General features: G+C 42.4%; 1 protein-coding gene across 2 annotated transcripts in view; it reads right to left on the minus strand.

Annotated features, from left to right (window-relative positions):
• The window catches only part of PLCB1 (phospholipase C beta 1), a 335,327-nt gene that overhangs the window by 131,191 nt on the left and 184,031 nt on the right, over positions 1-20,105 (minus strand). For both annotated transcript variants that reach the window (XM_027693456.1, XM_027693457.1), the window contains exons 4-5: positions 6,358-6,498; positions 381-460 (exon numbers count right to left, since the gene is read on the minus strand). In XM_027693456.1, the coding sequence (XP_027549257.1) occupies positions 381-460; positions 6,358-6,498 (221 nt within the window). The remainder of the gene's footprint in view (positions 1-380; positions 461-6,357; positions 6,499-20,105) is intronic.

The following is a 20,105-nucleotide window of genomic DNA, read 5'->3' on the forward strand; positions in this document are numbered from 1 at the left end:
GGTATTTCTCACTTTTTTAATCAATGGCAGGAAAAAGGAAAATAAACCAGAAACAAGTGAGTCCAGAATATTCTTTCACTTTAAATAGAGAGCTTCATACTACAGCTGAAGCTACAACTTGGCTATACAGGGGGAGGACAGCATTTAATTCTGTTTTTCCTGCAAGGATTTAGTAGTTTGCAAGAAGAACCCTAAGAAGATTTCTGTTTAAATGACTCTGAGATAGTAGGCTTTTTAAAACCACAAGAAAGGACGGCTGTGTTTACAGAAGTGTCGAGCCATCAAAGCAGAAACAATAGCTGACAATGTGACTAACAAAGGAGGAGGAAAACGAGACGCAGGGAAAAGAGCAACACCCACTAAACCCGACGGCCACTTACGCTTTTTCCAGAAACGCGTCCCTTGACATGTTCTGTGCCAGCAGATTCGTTGCCAAACTGAACACTTCATCTGACCATTCCTACAAAGGGAAAACACGGTTAAGTGAGGCTTGGTTGAGATGTTTACTTGCACAAGGCAAAATATTTTCGGAAACTACACTGTTGGTAAAAAGCGCCTCATTAGAACTCTGAATTGATTTTTCCAATTATGGTTTCCCCTCCTCATCGGAGAGACCCGATTTTCTCGTGCTGCAAAAAAAAAATGAAGACTGTTACAAATTAAAGTATTGACTTGATCCAACATCTTAGCAGCCAATATGAGAAAACAAGCTTATAAAAACCCCAGCCAGCAGAAATGTGTAGGAATAGTTTTAAATTACTCTGATGTGCGAGGAAGATGCAACTCCAAACAGAACAGCTCCTTCTCCCCTACTGTGCTTACAATCCTTACACAGTGCTCCTATCCCTTGCTACGTTATTTTTCCCTATTTTTACCCTGATGTAGGGAACAAATGCCATGGAATCACAGAATGGTTTGGGTTGGAAAGGACCTCCAAGAGCATCTGGTTCCAACTCCCCTGCCATGGGCAGGGACACCTTCCACTATCCCAGGTTTCTCAGGGCCTCATTCAGCCCGGCCTTGAGAACTTCCAGGGTTGGGGCAGCCACAGCTTCTCTGGGCAACCTGTGCCAGGGCCTCACACCCTCACAGGGGAGAGTTTCTTCCCAATATCTGATCTAACCCTGCCCTCTGGCAGTTTAAAGTCATTTCCCCATTGTCCTATCCCTACACACCTTTGTCCAAAGTCCCTCTCCAGCTCTCTTGGAGCCCCTTTAGGTACTGGAAGGTCTCACCTGGAGCCTTCTCTTCTCCAGGCTGAACAGCCCCAGCCTGGTGTTCCAGCCCTTTGATCATCTGTCCTCCAGCTGCTCAGGAGAAACTTCCCATCTCTGCCTGCAGGCTCTGCTCTTCCCATGGCTCTCCCCTCACTTTTCCTCCCTTTATTCTCCTGACTTATTTTTCTCACATCTGTGCACGTTGCTGAAGTGCTTCCCTCAGGTCCCTGACCTTTCCCGTGTTCCCAGCGTGGCTGATCCATGACTATAATGTGAGGTTTAGACTCTCACTGCTTGTCCTCCCCTGCAGGTCTCTCCTGCAGCTTTTCATTGACAACTTCAGCACATTTTTCCTTGCTAATTCGGTGCTTATTTACAACCTTTAATTGCAAACCTCTTTAATCACGACTGTGGTTTGGGATTGGCTTCATTTCATCTTTTAAAATAAAGGGATGAAAACAAGCAATGCCTTTGCAAACACTGTTTTACTTAACGAAGTTTCCTGAGTTTTCTTTGAAACTAAAAATGCATTTCCTTTCATAAAAGCCCAAATCCAAAATTCCCATTGCCACACAGCCTCTCATACTCTTTGGGAGGTATTCCCTTCTCCTTGGCTTTTCTTTTTTTTTTGAGGAAAAATGAAAATAAAAAAAAAGGGGGGGGATTTCATTCTGACAAAAATGGACAATGATAAGTATCACTGACTTCCAGTGAAAGAAGTATTCCTACATCACTTTGGAGCTTATGAGCTTGTTTTACCTAAAAATCAGACTTGTTCTGGAGGCAAACCAGCATGGCTGAGATAACCCTCCCCTCCACCTTCTCCTGACCACTTCCATTTTCCTTCTTTCATTGTTTTTCCTTCTTAGGTCTGATTTGAAGGAATCAGGGGTGTGAGAAAGCAGAGGAGGAGTCTGGTCCCTGAGCAACCCAACTGCTTCGCTGTGACTCTTGGAACAGAAAGCATATTAAGTGCAGCATCTGTTTTTCTTCTTGGCAACTCGTTTTTCCAGGCTCAAAATAGGCCCATCTTGTAAACACTGCTTTGTTTAGGCACTAATAATAGCAGCTCAAACTTCTCCCTCTGACACTAAGGGCTGCAGAGATTAATGGCAACACAAAATACTATTTGGAAACCGAAAATATGTTGGCTTTTAACAGATCTTGATAGACTTTGCTTTTATCTCACTGGTTCTGCTGGGCTTGAAACCAAAATACTTGGTAGAAAACAGGAGTAGGGCACTTCAGGAGTATCCCACACCCCAGCTCTTCCTGCTCATAGTCTGAATGCTTGTTGACAGGAATGTAAAGGGAACTCAATTATTATGTGCCTGTCACGTGCATTATTTATATATAAATATATATATTTATATAAACAGTCCTGCCATGTCCCTTTCCCAGCTTTTCCCGGCTCTTCAAAGCACTCGCGTCGCTCTTCCCAAACATTCCAAGGGCTACCTGCAGGCTGAGCCAAGTCGACATGTCACAAGCAACACTTGCTCATTGTCTCTCCCATTTCAGGGTCTGCATTCCAGCCACCACAGAGCCACAGCCAAAGAGTCAGGATCAGACAAATCTGCCAAGGGCCACATCACCTTTCCAGCGAACCCCCAGCAGGAGAGGGAACCAGAACTTCAAGTACAGAGCCGAAGAAATAAAGGAGATGCTTGGGACTGCCTTTGATGGGCTTGGATCAAGCTGGGAGCCAAGATGTGTCTTGCTGCTTTAGCTACCAAATGGCCCCGTTTCCCTGGATTTGCTGCAGGGTAGAGAGCAAAGCCCATCCTCAAACAGCAGGAATGACGCTCTCTGCGGCAGCGATTCCAGAAGGCAGCGCTCGGGGAGAGCACCCAGGGGTAGGGACTGTTGTGTGTGGGAAGAAAACAGTCTAAGCAGAGAGGTTGTAACAGCCCCTGGATCACTGCAGGGGACCCCTGGACAGATGTAACGCAAAAGGAGAACACAAATCTAGGTTTTTTTGTAACAGGACTGCACTAGTGCCAACAAACCCAGGCTCTGGTCCCGTGTGGTAGTGGAAGGACCCAGCCTTTTGATATCCAACTCCAAGCAAGTCACATCCAACATATTAAGAGCTCCCTGAACTTGATCCCCTCTTGGTTACATCCTGTTACGTTAATTCATTTTATATCATCCCTGTGAGCTTTACTAAGGAGTTCTTCCTCTGCTCTGTGCTTTGGCAGGTAGAATATAAGCAGCAGTTCACTGTGTTGCTGAGGGAAGTGATTCCTCTCTTCCATTGCATGCATCAGGACACCAACCAAGACACAGAGCACAACAGAAGAGAGGAGACCTTTTTCATAAGACAAGACAGCGCGGAGTCTTGAGAACACTTCCTTCAAATCAGAACTGACTATGTGTGAAGGCAATGTTCCTCTCACATTTCTTTTTGGTGGGAGGCTAACCAAGCAAGCTGCTGAAATTCTACACTTTCACTTAGGAATTTTATTTTAAAAAAAACCCGTATCAAATGGATGTGAATTTATACGGTTTGCTTCAGCATTTTATTATACTGATCTAGCTCTGGGGAAGCTGGAAAAATAAAGATGTGTGCTGGAAAGCGCAGTATAGTGTGACTGGTGAATCATCTTTGATGGCACCATTTTACTCATGGAGGAATTCATCAGCTCTTAGGGATGGATTTTATCCAAAGCTTATCAAACCGAGGAGAAACAGATTTCCCTGGGCTCTGGAGAGGGGCCTGGATGGCCAGGACTGGCCATGCAGCAAGAACAGGGTTGGCAGGAGAGGCACAAAAGAGAGGGAGAGGAAAGAGGTTGGGGGAAAACGAGAAAAAAGCCACTAGATTTGGGAAGAGAATGGAATACTGTAGAGCAGACAGAGGTTGATAGGTTGAGAATGGAGACAAAGAGCACCTGCTCAGAATAGGGTTTGAGAATAAAGCTCTGTCTTTATCCTGGCTTCTGCAGAACTGTGTGGATGCTCACAAATAAACCCTATGCCAACACATTCTCATTTCTACCTATCTAGTGCACCTGAGGAAAGCTGAATAACCCAGGACTTGTATTTTCCTAATTTTCCCATAATTTGGCCAGTGGATGTGGCAGTTTGTAGGTACCACAAATGCAGGGCTAACAAAAAAAAATATTCATGCTCTGAAAAGGAAAGGTGAGGGCAATTTCCACTGGCACTTGCTTTCCCTGGAACATCAGGAGGAGGAAGGGTCAAAATTTGACGTGTGGCATTGAAAACATCTTGTACTGACATTCCTTCCCAGAGCCCCCCAGAGGGATGATTCGTGCCTGATGTGCTTATTTATTGCAGCTTCTCTGGGAGACAATAAGGACCAGAGCCTGTGGTCTGGTTCATCTGAAGTTGGAAGACTTAAAAAAGTTAAAAAAAGAGGAATTTTTAGCTGCATTCAACAGTGCTCAAAACTGTTTCCATTCAGACAACCAGGATATTGAACATGACCTCAAAGCAAGCACAACTAATCTGCAATGCTTTGAAAACTGCACCCCCAGGCCACAGCGCCCAACTGATCAAATATTCACTGATTTGCTCTCCTGCCTTCACAAATGAAAAGCAAGACTTGGACTCTCAGGAGTTACTCAAGATTCAGAGCAGCCAAGCTTTTACTAAACATGATTTTATCTCCTGTATTTTAAGGTTCCATTATCAAACAGCAAACAGTCCTAGAACACCAAATTTCTGTGCTGTTCTAGCAAATAGATTATGGTTCACTGACTGGGGGCTGGCCAGGAAGGTGCAGGAGGAGGACACACAACTTCTGGTTTGGGTTATTTTCCCTGCTCCCTGATAAGGGCTAACAATTCCTGCTGGAAAAGCTTTAGCACACCTTTTTGTTTCCTGTCATAAACTCAGCTCCTTTTTCTTTTTTCCCTGCAGAGCTGTTTCCATCATTTGCAGTGTTAGGATTCCTCACCCACTCCTGCAGAGTGTAGCTGTGCATTTCCAAGCCTGAGGACAGCACTTCCCACTCAGCTGCCCGTGGACCACCACAAACTCATTTGGTTTCTATTCTTTCATACCACAGGAAAACTGAAAATGTTTTTTTTTACCAAGCTGATCAACTGGCTAAAGAAGTTTGGCAGAGATAGAAACTTGGCAAGCAAAAATATCATCCCCTAGTTGAAGGCTTTCACACTATGACCTTTTGGCACCTGGTCTAACAAGCCTTGTTGCCTGTGAGGTGACAAAATAACTCCCCACTGTTGTTAAATCACAACAGGCTACAGAGAATCTTTTTTTTAAGCACAATCTAGTGAACTCAAGGGTGCAAAAATGCATATATGAAAGTGTGTTCTGTGCATGGCTATCTGGGGGCTGGCACCAGAGTGTACCCATGTGAATGGAAGTGGAAATAGGAGCAGATTTTGAATGTCAGTTCAAAATAGATAAAGCAAAGAGCAAATTGTACAGAAATGTATAGAAAGTGGAAGAAGGAGAAAAAAAAACCAACCCCAAACCGTGTACTAATATGAATTGTAACTTGTTTGGCACACACAGCCGTGTTTTATGTTGTGTGTTGGACAGAAATGAAGGAACTGGATACCTGCATGGAAAAAATGCTTTGCTAAGGTAGTGATGTTGACTGCACAATCCTTATCAAGGGCTATCAGTGGGCAAAATGTGGTGCTTAAAACTGACCTTCAAAGACAAACAAGGTGCCTGACTGCTGACACTCCTGAGAGCACAAGGGAGAGCTGCACATTCCCACCACCCTGGCACAGGCCAACCTCAAAAAGTCAACCATTTACCTACTCTGTTCCCACAGATGATCCACAATCTGCACACACTTAGAACAGGCATAAAAGGGTGATAATTACTGAAATGTATTGATGTGTGTTTGGAGAGTCACAGTGTTACATCTTCTACCTGACTAAAAATTTGTGTACTGTTATTTTCACAAGAATTAGTTGGGTTCTATGGGCAACATTATGAAGATGAGCAAACATTTTGGGGCCTGACTTTGCTGAATAAACTCCTGGGAAAAAAAAAGATCACACATTTCTTCTTGGGAACTGAGCAGCACAAGTCTAGAACAGAATCAGGGTTCGTTTCATAGCAATTTCCACGTTTGTGTCATTTATCCAGATCTCAAAACATTAATTTTACATGACAGATGAGTGTGTATTACCTTTGCTATATCCTCCTGGAATGCCACCAGGTTCAAGTAGGATATATTGACCAGGTCTGGCCCATAGACCACAGTGATCATCCGATTTTCCAGCCGGCCTCCCGCGTTCCCAGCATCCAACAGTTCGCGCAGCTTTGGATCCTGCAGGTAAATATATGAGGAAATAATTACAAATCTTTTGCAAATACTTACACCAAAAGAGGTGATTATTTCTGCAAACACTTCAATTTCGAAAATTTTGTGTTGTGTTGAACGTTTTTAACACGATGGCACTTGTTTCTGATCTGCTTAATTACTCATTAAAATATTTAAAGTTATTAACCCAGAATAAAAAGAAAATCACTGCTGTAAATCCTGCAAAGCCTTTGAGCTCTGTTTGGGTACTGCACAGACCAAGAGCTGTCCAGCTGATGGCTGCACATTCCTATTTCCAGTCATTTTGCCTCAGAAGTTAAGCACACACAAGCTTTGCTGCTTGTCAGAATAACACAATCTGTCCAAAGGCCACTGGCCTCGGCAGAGAGATTCTTTGTGATTTTCGTGGATTTTAGATAAAACTAAAAATGAGAACTTGCTCTTTCCTAAGGAATTAAGAAGACTTCCGGAATTAACTGTCTTAAGCACTATGAAATGAAAGATGGAATTTTAGTGACCTCCTCTTTCTTTTTCATGTTCAAAACGGCACGTATTATTTAAATTATTAGATATATTCCATTTAGATTTAGTTTTTAGTCTTTTTTTTTTCATTTTATATCCAATGTAGAATCATTTAGGTTGGAAAAGACCTTTAAGGTCACTGAGCCCACATCTCCCCCCATCACTAAACCGTGTCCCCAAGTGCCACATCGACACGTCTATTAAATCCCCCCCGAGGACAGTGACTCAACCCCTTCCCTTGGGCACCCTGTTCCAGTGCTTGAGACAGAACTGACTACATAACATTTCTGTGAAGGAAAGATAAATTCAATGACTTCTATCGCCTGTTAACAGGCTGAGCCTCACAGCTTCACCGGCAACACGAGGGTTTGAGTAAAAATTTCAGGTTACTTTGTGACTCAACTCGTTTCCGTTTCTATTAGGGCTGCAGCTTTTCCAAGAATTACACTCAGTGTTTTTCAGGCTAAGACAACTACTTGCTCCTTGGCCTCATGATGAAGTTTAAAAAGGCAAAGAGAGATGAAAAGATGCCCTGTGTGACTGGATTCAAACCTTTGAAATGATACGGTGTAATTTGAAAGCTCGGCTTTCCTAAAAGAGAAGATTTTTCAGTCTGGTGCAAATGCTAACAAATGGCCAGCAAATAGAACCCCAATGGGAAGAGACTCTGTGTAGAGCTCAAATTATTTCAAAACTGACACAAAAATATCCTGCAGTTTAAGTTTCACTGTCCTGTGAATCTTTTCCCCCCACTGGCTGCATGTTTAGTGCTTATGGTACTTCTTAATATTTCATAACTGCTTGACTAAGCATCTAAATTTCCACCAACTGATACAAATTAAAGTTAATATAAGAGAGTAACTAGATGATAAAAAGAGTCATTTTTTCATAGATCTCCGAGGAAATTCTGTATTCCCAAGACCTCAGCCTAAAGGCCATCTCCTGACTGGCCTCATATCTGCTTGTAGGCAGTGGAGTTTAAGGGTACGTTCACCAAACACCTCACAAGTTTTAGGAAAGCATTTTGAAGGATAACATAGAAACTGGAAAGAGAGCACAAGGCTGCCTATCACACAGTGCTGAGTCTCTTAAATACTGGGTAGGATGGCAAGTGTTGCAGGAAAACAGAGAGAATAATCCCATTTAAGGGCTCTGTGAGGAAGGAATATGATTGTGCTCCGAGACAAAGACGGTTTCATGGGTAAACAAGTTGATCACAGGCTTTTGCGTAAGAGAAAGACACGAGAGGGATATAAAAATAGTAGTTGTGTTCCAGAGATGAGGAGACAAAAAAAAGGGGTATCATTTAGATCTGGGAGAAGAGCACCAGAAACGCCCTGGAGTTGCTAAGTTGGTGTATTACTAGACCAGTTACTTTCCCTTTTATTTACAGGCTGGATGTTCCAAAGCTTTGTTTTATGTCTGTGGGAGATGAGAATTCATCTACTTTTCACTCTCCCGAAATCAGACAGATAAATGCTTCCGCTCAAGGGCCTGTCTGGGAACAGCATCATCCTTTCTGAGCTCAAACTGAGCAGCATTGTCTTTCAGGCTTCGTTCTCTTCCAGGGATTTGTCATTCCTCTCCTCCTCATCCTGGCTGAACCTCTTGCTCCCGGTTTCACTCCTGATGATGAACAGCAATCACACCAACAAAGGAAGAAAGCTGATAACCTTTTTCTTTCGTATTTACAGTCAACCATAGGATGTCTCAGTGATGAATCACCCTCTAGTTAGACTGAGAGGGAGGCATTAGCCACGCAGCAGAGTGAAAAAAAGAAACATATTTGAAATGGGATGCTTTTTCAAAGCAAATTCATCAAAAGGGGAGTTAGCTGCCACTGGCTCAGGAAGGTTTTTGGAAGCGCAGAGTAAGTGGCAAATCAAGCAAACACGACTATGAATTCAGTTTTCCAAATCAAAGACTTTTTCCTCCAGGTTTTAAAGGCAAGAAATTAGACAGCCCATCCTCTTTGGGCTGCTGGGTTTGAGTGACTAAAACGCTGAATTTCTCTGGTCTGTCTAAGACTTGTCTAACCAAGTTTGAAGCACAGAGTCCTTTCCAGCAGTGGATTTTCCTGTCCTCATCCAGCACCTACTGATAAAGGGCACACGCTCTGCGTCCTGGGCTCTCTCAGTGTAACCTGCTATGTGCTCCACAGACTTAAAATAGATATTTTGTAGATATTTTTAACACATATTTTTTAAAATTTTTAGTTTTAAGTTCAGTGAAAAAGAATAATTTTGATACCAACATGATTCACACCCCTTCTGACCCCTGCCATTGGTGCACTGACAGATGCACTTGCTAAGAACAACTTATCCCCCAGCTGATGATCCAGTCATATTATTTAGTCCTTAGGTCTGAAGTTCTCAAACTTAAGTTACCAAAGCACACTGCTGCCTCTCCACATGAACAGCTCTGCTCCCTCATTACCACAATTAGCTGCAGACACTCCTAAGGAGATGAGCAAAATATCCTTTATCCACATCTTGAAGACTATCAAAGCTCTATGAATCAAAGGCCTTTTTCAAATGTCAGCAAGTTTTCCTGTGGAGATGATAGAAAAGCACATGGGAAAAAAAAAAAACAACCAAGAAGCAAGACCAAATTTAGCTTCTTTTATGTAAATGGGATTATTTTGATTTGGATAATTCCATTTTGAGGAATGAGACTGCAAATCTGCCCCTGTGTGTTTGATATCCTGGCTCATGAGGGCACAGGTTGGTTTTTGGCCTAATCTCTTTGCTGGACTGGGGCCTTATTATAACATATTGAGCTTTTTGACAGATATTCAGAAGACCTATACCTACTTATTATTGATTATAGTAATTTTTGGAACACCTGAGCTGCTGAAGGTCTATCACATTCGGGAACGTGCCCATGGGATGCCCAATGATCAGCAGGATATTGGCCATACCCACACAACTCAAAGTTCACTTTGTAGGGTAACAATTTCTGACATTAACTGATGTCAGAAAACATCAAAAAATGTTGATGCTTTCTGACAAAGGAGCATCTTTTTGACTCTTTCAGTCAAAAGGCCTAAGGGGCAGCTTGTTTTTTTCCTTCCACTGAAGTCCAGAAGGAGCTTCAGCTTCAGCTCAAGGACTGACCCTGGAACCAGGTCAGGAAAATCAGTGTTTTGGATGGAACAGTTCTGTGCCTAAAGGGTTGACATTCCCAGAGGGAGATGGAATGTGTCACCTCCTCTGTATTTGCCTGCTCACAAGGATGGTATTGGCAGCCAAAGATCTTTAGAATCCATTAAAAATCAAATGAGTCGTGTCAAATTAAGGCTAGAGCTGGTCAGAGGACTGACTATGTGCTCATTTGGTAAAAAACCTTCCCTATTTGGTTCTGCTGCCTTGAGAAAATTATCAAAAAACCCCACACTTTAAATCAACCTGAAACAAAACCAGAAAACAGAAAAAAGTAACAGCCAGAAACATAAAATAAATTAATTTTTAAAATTTATTTTTTTATATATAAAAGGTATTCCTGCAACTTTCATGAACAAATGCAGAGTAATGGTATTTTGTTAGAAACCAAGATTCTGTGGACAGAAGGATAAAAATAGATTTCAATCAGACTTCCAAAACTTTCTCTTGTTAGATTTTGCTGGAAATCATAAGAATAATGCAAATTTAAAGAGGCAACTCAGCCACACTGCTGCCAACCTCTGTGAGGACTGCTTTCCACTGTGGTTGGTGTATTCAAGTGCAGTTCTTAACCCCAAAATCCCAATTAGTGTGTGCTCTGCACAGTACAGCAAATGCCATAACATCTCTTAATAGAATCACCAGCTCTTTAAACTTTTTCTTTCCTGAAAACTAATACTAATAATACATTTTGCTGTTGACTTCTAACTTATATTCCTAGCTATAAGGGCACTTCAAAATTCCCTAGACTCTACACCATAATCCCAAAAGGTTATATTTATGTCCTGACAACTTCAGGAGAGATTTGAAACAAAAGTGGCTACAGCCTTTCATCTTAGTTTCTTTCTCTTCAGAACAAGATTTCCAAACACTCAAAACTGGATTTATATTTTTTCTAGCTCTTTATGTATCCCAGGAGAGGGACTATAGGGGGGAAAGAAGCATAATTAGATAGCTACATATGCAAAGAGTCTTCCAGGAAACACTCAAGTTTGAGCTTAAATTAAATGAAGAACCTTGCTAAAATAGGACCTTACATTGTAACTCTGTTAGAGGCAAAACTCCCACAGATTTTCTTCAAATAGAAAAACATCTTTCCTCCAAGAATGCCTCATCACAGACTGTCTATCAATAAAAATGTATATCCATGCATGTATGGACAGCATGGATATATCATGTATTTGACCCAGATATCAAAATACCAGTTCTTAACCCTTTAAGCAGGGGGTGAGTTGCTGGTTTAGGGGCAGTATGAAGAAATCCTAAGTGACTCTTAAAACCAGACCAGTGATCCACTGGAGTGATCCAACCAAACTCTGCAGCACTGCCCAGCACAGGAGATCAAATAAGGGCAGGAATTGCTCTCTAAGACTCTGTTAAAATGGTTTTGCATCACCTGTAGCAGCCAAAGCACACAGCTCTGGTCTGCTACTCTTCTTGGGTCCATGGTGATTCCTAAGAGTTGCTTCTCATCTTTGTATCTGCAGTGCTCCCTCTTGCCCAGTCGCTCCCTCTGCATCCCCGGCCAAGCAGGCAGTACAGCACCTCCCTAGGGAAGGTTTCAGGGGGGATTTTTCCATCTGGAGCCTGTTCTCTGCCTCACAAGGGAACAAGGCACTGGTTACAGGACGTGTCTGGGCTGCAGGTGACACAATCCCACAGCCAGTGTCCCACACTCCGCATTGCTTCTTACAGAGCTGTGAAGGGCTGCAGAGCATCACTGGGACCCCCAGACAAAATGTTCTTGCTAACTGGCTTAAATTCACTGCTAACAACCCCCCCCAGATCTCAAAGCCGGTTCAAACACCCTTTCTGTCACACCTGGCAACAACAGAGGGCTAAGAACTTCCCATGGAGGGGATTGACAGACTCATCCTTCAAGGAAACACATCTTCCTTTTCTCTCTCCTTCCTTTGTCGAGACCAAAGTCAAAACTCTCAAGTCTGTTTTTCAGGAATCCCTTTCACTGATTGAGGAGAATGTCCATACATGGGAATCACACCTACAAAAACCCGATGACAGGATTTTGTCTGTCTGTCTTAATGACAGTCATGTGTAATGAATAAACTCCAATTACTCCATCAAAGATATTCAAAACAGTGTTCTCCAAACTCTCTCTTCTCTAATTACACAGAATACACAGGAAGTTTGATATTTAAATGGGTTCATTTGTATCAAGTTATCCTTACCACATTCATTGTCATTAAACCAGAAACACATTTAGCCCAATAAAGATAAACACTTCATTATGGTTTTAACATAAATAATGTCTTCACACCTTTCACAGAAGCGTTTCAGATCAATCTATAACCAAAATATTTGCAAATACTTCTCCTCTGAAATTCCTTCTCCCTTCTAGGGTTTCAGAATGGATTCCAAATTTATCATGATATCACCATAGCTACCTATGCACAGAAATAGAGGCGGTATCTTGTTTAAACACCCAAGCCATCCAGACATCATTTCTGTGCAAACTCAGGCAGTGTGTACAAAACACAAGGATGTTTCTTTAAAAAAATGCTCTCAATAATCTAAACTGGTCTCAACTTGACCATCTGCTCAGTTAACAGGGTGGAATATTTCTGAAGGATAACACAGCATGAGGTAAAAGGAGTCAGAAATGCTTTAGACAAAGAGGCAGTGCCTGGAGAAGGAGATCCAAGGTATCCACTGATTCCTAGGACAGCCCTTGCCTGGGATGAGCAGCAACACTGCCTCAGATGCCACTGAAATCCAAGGGCTGTTCTTCCCACAGATGAAAGGACACCAGAAATCATCCATCAAACAGCCAATCCTGATTAACCTTCTCTATGAAACACCTACTCCGGAATAAGAGTTGATTTTCCAAAAACAGCTTAATCCAATTCCATGCTTGGGAGTAAGAACATCAATACATCAAGTTTACCAGGAACAGGTTACGAAGAATAGTAAAGCCACTTCTTTCTCTGTGATGTACAACTTTTAACCAAGAGGGAATATGTGCCTGCTTAAAACGTATCATTCCTCTTTTTCTGACCTTTCCCATAGTTCAAGTGATCCAAATCCAGCTTCCCTGGGTCTCTCATACTCTCATGACAAACATTAAGCAAATATTCAGCCGGAATATTTGTTTAGTTCTCTTTCTTACTGTTCATATTTCTCATGATTTTTTTCTTTCAGGTTCATGGTATTTAAGTTTTAAACAGTTTGCAAGACTGTGTGTTCTAAAAAAACAACAAGTGACAGTATAAACCACCTAAGCAAAATCAGACCAAATGTGGTATTTCTCAGTCCTTTTGGACGAGGCTGTGATTAACATGAAAGAACTTTACCTCTCACGGTGTAAATCCTAATTTATGTGACAGCTACAAAAAGGCAGAATACCAAGAAGCTACAACCATGCACAATCTTCTTCTAGATGTTTCCTAACTCACGAACATTTTTTACCCAGTTTTATCAGCTGCAGATGGCTCATTATTTTCAAAATGACCTTTAAGCACACACACACTTCCCCTCGCTGCTTTTCCTTCCTCACAACACTGTGAGATTTTCTCCAGCATGATTTTAAAGGCAGAGATGAAGAGATAGCAGTGAAAAGAAACCTCTCTCATTTCCATGTCACTTTTATTAACTCATTTTCTTTGGGCTGCATGAGACCATTGAAAAACCTATAAAAAGTCTCCACGAATTGAATGATTTCTACAGCGAGTTGCAAGAGACCCCAGGGCAGGAAGAGCTGGAGCAGCAGCTTAATTTTCACTTATCTATAAATCTCGTATGCATTGTTCTTCCAATTCTGGGTTGCTGTGTGGAGTTATTTTAATAGGGTTGCTTCAGAGGTTGAGGTACAATCAGCTACTCATTTATACGTCATTTGTAAAAATCTGAGATGCTTGAGATGAGCTGAATGAGAGGCACCGCGTGAGCGCCCACCTCGCTGCTTTGGAGAGCTCCGGGAGGGCTGGAGCACAATCACTTGCATTTCAATGGTTTATTTCTTTTTTTTTTTTTAGCTGGTGGGAATATGTACATCCAGACGGCCTGTAATGCTGAACGCACCAACTACCCACCCCTACAAACACAACAGATGAAACGCCAGAGCTGTAACTGAAAACATCTGACTAACGAGCTGTTTATCACTGCAACGTTTCAGGCTCATCAGGAGAGAGAAAAAAAAAACACAAAGAAAAAGAGGAAGACTGCCACGCTAAGCAATATTTTGTTCTGCCTTACCTGTCTGAGAGACATGTTTTGCTGTAATTTTTTTCAATTACAAAGTCATGTGGGATGCTTGATGCTAAAGGTTTCAATTTACCTGATTTTAATTATTGTAAACACTCGCTGCTCCCATTACCTTTAAGTATTTAATTCTAGGAAACTCATTTGCAGCACAAGAAAGGAAAATAAACCATTTCAGTGATGATGCAACAAGAGCCATAATTGTTTCCTTCTTGGACTGTAGCAGATACTCAGCTCATGCAAATCAGACCATGAGCTTACCACAGGCTGCTCACATCTCATTAACTACTGATGGACAACGAGCAGTTCTCCTGCACTGCCACCTGTCACAAACCTTCACTGCATCTTATTACACAGCAGCTGCAGTAATGCAGAGGCAGAAATATATGTGGACACTTGACATCCGAAAATTGGTGCCAAATTAGCCAGCGGGGATGAACTTATTCCCTGCAGATCTCAACGGAGCTGTCCTGGCTCGTGGTGACAGTCCAGCTCAGTGGGAATTGGGAGTGAGGGAACCACAAAGCCAAGGGAGCTCTCAATAGCTGGGTGGTGCCTTGAACTCTGAAAATGTGACTACAACCATAAAACCACCTAAAAAACCACGGCAAAACCATACAGCAGATGCCACTGCTTTGGATGGTAAAGTTAAGAAAGAGGAAGTAACATAATGAAAACAAATTATTTAAGATTGCTTTTCAAAAGTTGGTTGGCTTCAATTTAGTCCAGAGAGGATGATTTTCCCTGAGTACATTTTAACTTTTAAAATAAGTATCTAACAGAAAAAATAGATTCCTGTTTTAGTAGACAAACTGACTACTGAAACCAAAAGAAGTAAAATCCACAAGGAGTATGAGTAAGAACTGACTGAAGAGAGAGAAAACAATGAATAAATGCAGAAACTGGATTTGGGTGGTTTTATGACAGATTCATTTTACCACCTGTGAAAGTGCAGGAAACCTGTTCAGTCACCGCTAGGAAAGGAACATCCAAGCACTAATGTCTTTGGCAAGCAGTTGCAGAGAGGAATTCTTCAAGGGATGCCATGGAGACATTATTGTAAGCCATTTGTTTTGTACTCTGTGGTTTTGAGAACTAATTGATGAGGGGAATATAAAAAGGGTGGCTGGATCAATCTGAGATCAGACTTGAAGAACACAACATGTCAACTCGGAGAACAGCGCTGATGAAAACTCTGAGTACTACACAGCTCTGAGCAGCCAAACAGCGTGAGAATGCCAAGGTAAGGAGGAGGAAAAATCAGTGCAAGGAGAAAGTGATGGAAACAGTCCCAAAAGGAAAACTATCTATAGGGCATGAGGTGCACATGAAGGAAAATCCAGACATTTGGTGCAGTGAGCAACTCTGGGCATCTGAATTATTCACATGTGTTACAGAACCAAAATTCATTCATAAATACATGTCTCTGCCTACACTTCTGCAGATACAGCATTAAGACAACTACACCCAATTTGGTCCTTCAAGCTTCTCCGTTTCCATCAGTTCTTCTCATGATTCATAGGAAAACCACCAGGGACAGTAGCTGTTGCTCTTTGAAAAGCAAACTTATTCAGTGAACACCTCTGCAGATAAAACCACAACTGTATCCTTGATATCCACCCGTGGCTCTTTTCCACAGCATAAACATGTGGGAAAATGCAAGGAGCTAAAGGAGATTTGCCACCTCAAAACCTCACATGACCCTTGTCTAAGTACCGATATCAGATGACACACTGAAATCAAGAGATAACGGAATTCTGTGCTATCTCACAAACTTAACAACTCTCCTCAGTTCAAAGAGGTTATCCTGGATTTACAGGAATTGAGAAAGGGTGAAAATTGGCAGAGGAAGTTTAACAATTACTAATTGTTTTTAAATGTTTTAAATGTGCCTTGTACAAACGATGGCAGCTTGCACAGAATTCAATTTCTTACATTTAGGAGGTGGATCAGCACTTCTCTTCCTAATATCACTTGCTAAGTGCCAGAGAGATTCCTAGTTATCCAAGAATTTAATGAACTACATCCAACAATTTAAGGCTGTTTCATTTAGATAAGAGGCTTTCCAGCTTGAAGGATAAAACAGCCTTCAAGGCAGTGGAAAATAAAACACATTTTGATGTGTATAAACTACCCAAGCAGTCAGTTAATTCTAAAAATCAAATTTTAGTTGGGAGAAGTCGAGTAAATAGGTTTGGCATGCAGGCTGCAGACCAGAAGAGTGTACAGGAGGCTGGTAAGTCCTGCACAAACTCCAGGCCACACTTTGTGCTGCCTCTTTTCCTGCATTTCCCAAGGATCCCCAGTGGAGTATTTGACTGAGCAAAACTATGAACTCTCAGGGTTTGACCAAAATATTTCTGAAAGGTTATGAAGTCCAATGTTTTTTTGAAAAGGGAATTAAAAATATTTTGTGCACATAAGATTAGGGCACTGAGGGGTACACTATCCATTTGGACCCTTTCCAACACATCCTTGGAAAAACAAATAGCTACAACACAAGCAAAATGGAAAGGAATATTCTGCAAAGATGAGAACATCCTAAATGTCACTCCCCCACAACAGCATCATTCGACACTGGGTTTTAAATGCACAGTTTGCATAAAGACGGAGTTAAAGATGTAACTTCAAGTCAGAATTAAAATAGCTTTAAAATATTTCTGTTGTTGGAGTATTTTAGAACAGTAGCCCGGTGCTTTACACAGTAATTTGTAATGTATTTCTATTCAGTCTTGTCAGTCAAACCAAATCATGTATAGCAGTCGCCCACCTGTAACGCCCCAGCCCAGGAGCCGCAAGCTCACGGGCTCAGCCAAGAGTTTTACTTTAAAATATAGATATATAGGGTTCTGTAATACCTCGACATAGCATCAAGGGAATAAGCTACACTCTTGTTCCCAAGAGGCACTTTTACTGATGATTTAGGGAAGAAAATAGGGGAACTTGGCACGAGTTCCAAAGGGCACCACACAATCCAGACAAAGCATTCCACCACAGAACCCACCCAGCACATACTGATCCACAACAGCCAGCCAAAATCCAATCCCTCCGGCTTTACCCTACCCAGAACATCAAGAAAAGAGCAGAGAAAGAGAAGCAGAAGCACAGGAAGAGAGAAGAAGGAGAAGGAGGGCAGACAGGTCACACAGCTCCCGCTGGCACCTGGTGGCAGAGCAGCTCTCAGTGTCCCGAGGCAGGGCCGGCATCGCGTGGGGAGCACATGCCTTCGCTTTGAGCCGCTCCGGTGCCCGCGGACACCCCCCAGGCCCCCCCTGTGACCCAGCGGCCGCTCCGGGGCTCCAGGGCAGTGCGGGGGGCGGTGTTCCCGCTGTCCCTGCCGGGCTGAGGCTGCTGAGGGGATCCAGGAGCCGGGGGGGGAAGTTTTCCCACCGCCTTTGAGCGGCAGCTGCTCCGGGGCTGCCCCGGGTGGGCTCCAGGGGCTGCCGTGAGGGACACGGCGGCACCGCAGCGCCGGCCCGGCCCTTCCCTACACACACACACACAAGGTGGTTCTGCCCCAACAATTACTCATCTGGGTCTCACACCACAGAAAACATCAGTGAAAGGCAAATGCTCCTTCTGACACGACAAACCGGTGAGGTCCAACACCAGCGAGGTGCAAGATCAGACCACACCCGCTCAGGGTATGAATACCGGCCCGCAGGTGATTTAGCACATTTAAATACACCGAACAGTGAGAAATGTGGCCTCTGTGACCTCTGTGTGTCTGAGCCGCCCTTTGGTCTCCCAGCCCAGGCGTGGAGCTGTTGTTTTCCCGGCGCAAAGCCGAGGTGAGCGGCGATCAATGGCCAGCAAGGAGCAGCAGACAGGGAGCGGGGCTGGGAGCGCAGCCGCTGTAGGGAGGGGGATGAATCCAGGGTTTAGTCCAAAGCTGGAAGGATCTAAGGGGTACGGATCAGACCGTCAGGGAATGAGATGCACATTAAATCCCTGATGCTGCAACTTGCTAAAACTGGTTATCCAGAGACACGCACGATTCCTGCTCTGTGCAACAGGCTGGAGGATCGAGCACAGAAAACTTGACCTGACCTCCAACAATAAATCATAATTCAGCTCTGCAACTCAGTTCTGGTTTATAGCACGCGTTACAAAGCATTAATGCCTTGCAGTACTTAAGTTCTTTTTTTTCCCCCTCCTTTTTCCCCCTATCCTTTAACAGGAAATAAGGAAACAAACAAAACCCAGACAACTCTTGTGATAACAGAGATCAAAAATCCTGAATTTCAGTGTCATTCCCTTGCTCAGTAAATTGAGTTTTTCTCTCTTTTGCTTCTCTAAAATTCTACTGAATTTCATTTTCCTTATATTCCCACCGACAACTCTTGCCTCACTCAAAGTGTTAACACACAGCAGAAGCCTTTTTTTCTTGGAATGATTTTTAGAAAGAGGAATAAAACTATGCTTCATACTTACACATCTAAATAGACTCTGAAGTGATGAAGCACATAACCTCATTCCATTAATAGGAACAGAGTGGAGACTTTTCCTTTCTTGCATATATATATATGTATATTTATTTCTTTATTCCCTCTGGTCTTGCCTAATTACTGTACATAAATAGATCCTCAGGTAGTTTGCTGCCTTTCTGTGCTTTGCAATGTGTATGCAATATTTATGCAATATTCAATATTACCCTGTTGTTTTGCAGCGAGTAAGAAAAGGCCTGGGGTTTAGTTATATTTTTTTAATATAACTACGAAATGCCCGTGGAAGCTTTCTGCAATTTCCTGTTATATTTAACTTTTCAAGGGAAACTTTTTATAGAAAACTGTGCTTTGAAAAACTTTTTAAGTCTGTGAAATGGCACCTTCGGAGCAGCTTTGCCAGCGAGGTTACCTGGAATGACAGTGACTCCCAACACACACAGGCTGGATAAACTTACCCCACAAACCAAACTAAACCCCCTACAGATAAAAATCTTGTCTGTAATGGATTGGTATTATAAATAGAGAGATCAATAGTGCCTGGAGTCAGCCTGAATGCTTAAATTAATGATTCCCTAAAATAGCAGTAATAGAATGCCACGTGACACATGCTGGCACCTACCTGAGACTACAGAGCACGAGCAAGGCAGGGTCAAAGTCATCTACAGACCTCTCTTTTCCCCTTTTCCATGTTTTCCGTAACATTTAGGTACCTTAATAGGTGAGGGTTTGTTTTATTTGCTCAGTGGGCTTTTCTGGAAAAAGGATTTAAATTCGTGTCTTTGGCAATCCGGAATCCTTTAAGAATATTGTACATTGTTTACATCTCTATAATAACATATATACATTTTTATATTTATATAACGTAATTTATCTTGGAAACATGATCTGGTTTTAATCTTTATATGTGGTAGTGGCCCCTTTCTGCAGCTGCAAGTGGCAACTCACTGTGCAAGCACAAGTAACAACAGGGAGTAAATTCCCAGCAAAAATTTTTTAAATGTCTGTTTTGATTTTGTTTTTAATCCCATCTCAGAACTGAGCTGCTGGAGGAAGGGATCAACAACATGTTTTGAAAGAGGGATAAATGTAACATTGGGAAACGTACTGCTTGGGCAGGGAAAAAAGTGCAGCTTTACACCTTCTTCCCTTGGAAAAAAACAACCTGTGCCGACGAAACGAACGGTGAATGGAAGCGTGTTTGAGCAACCTCCTGGGCAGGATTCCCAGAAGAAATTTATTGCTGGCTTATCAAGTTTCTAATCTG

This window comes from Neopelma chrysocephalum, unplaced genomic scaffold (genome assembly GCF_003984885.1).
Source record: "Neopelma chrysocephalum unplaced genomic scaffold, ASM398488v2 Primary Assembly neopelma1_91, whole genome shotgun sequence".
Taxonomy (NCBI): domain Eukaryota; kingdom Metazoa; phylum Chordata; class Aves; order Passeriformes; family Pipridae; genus Neopelma; species Neopelma chrysocephalum.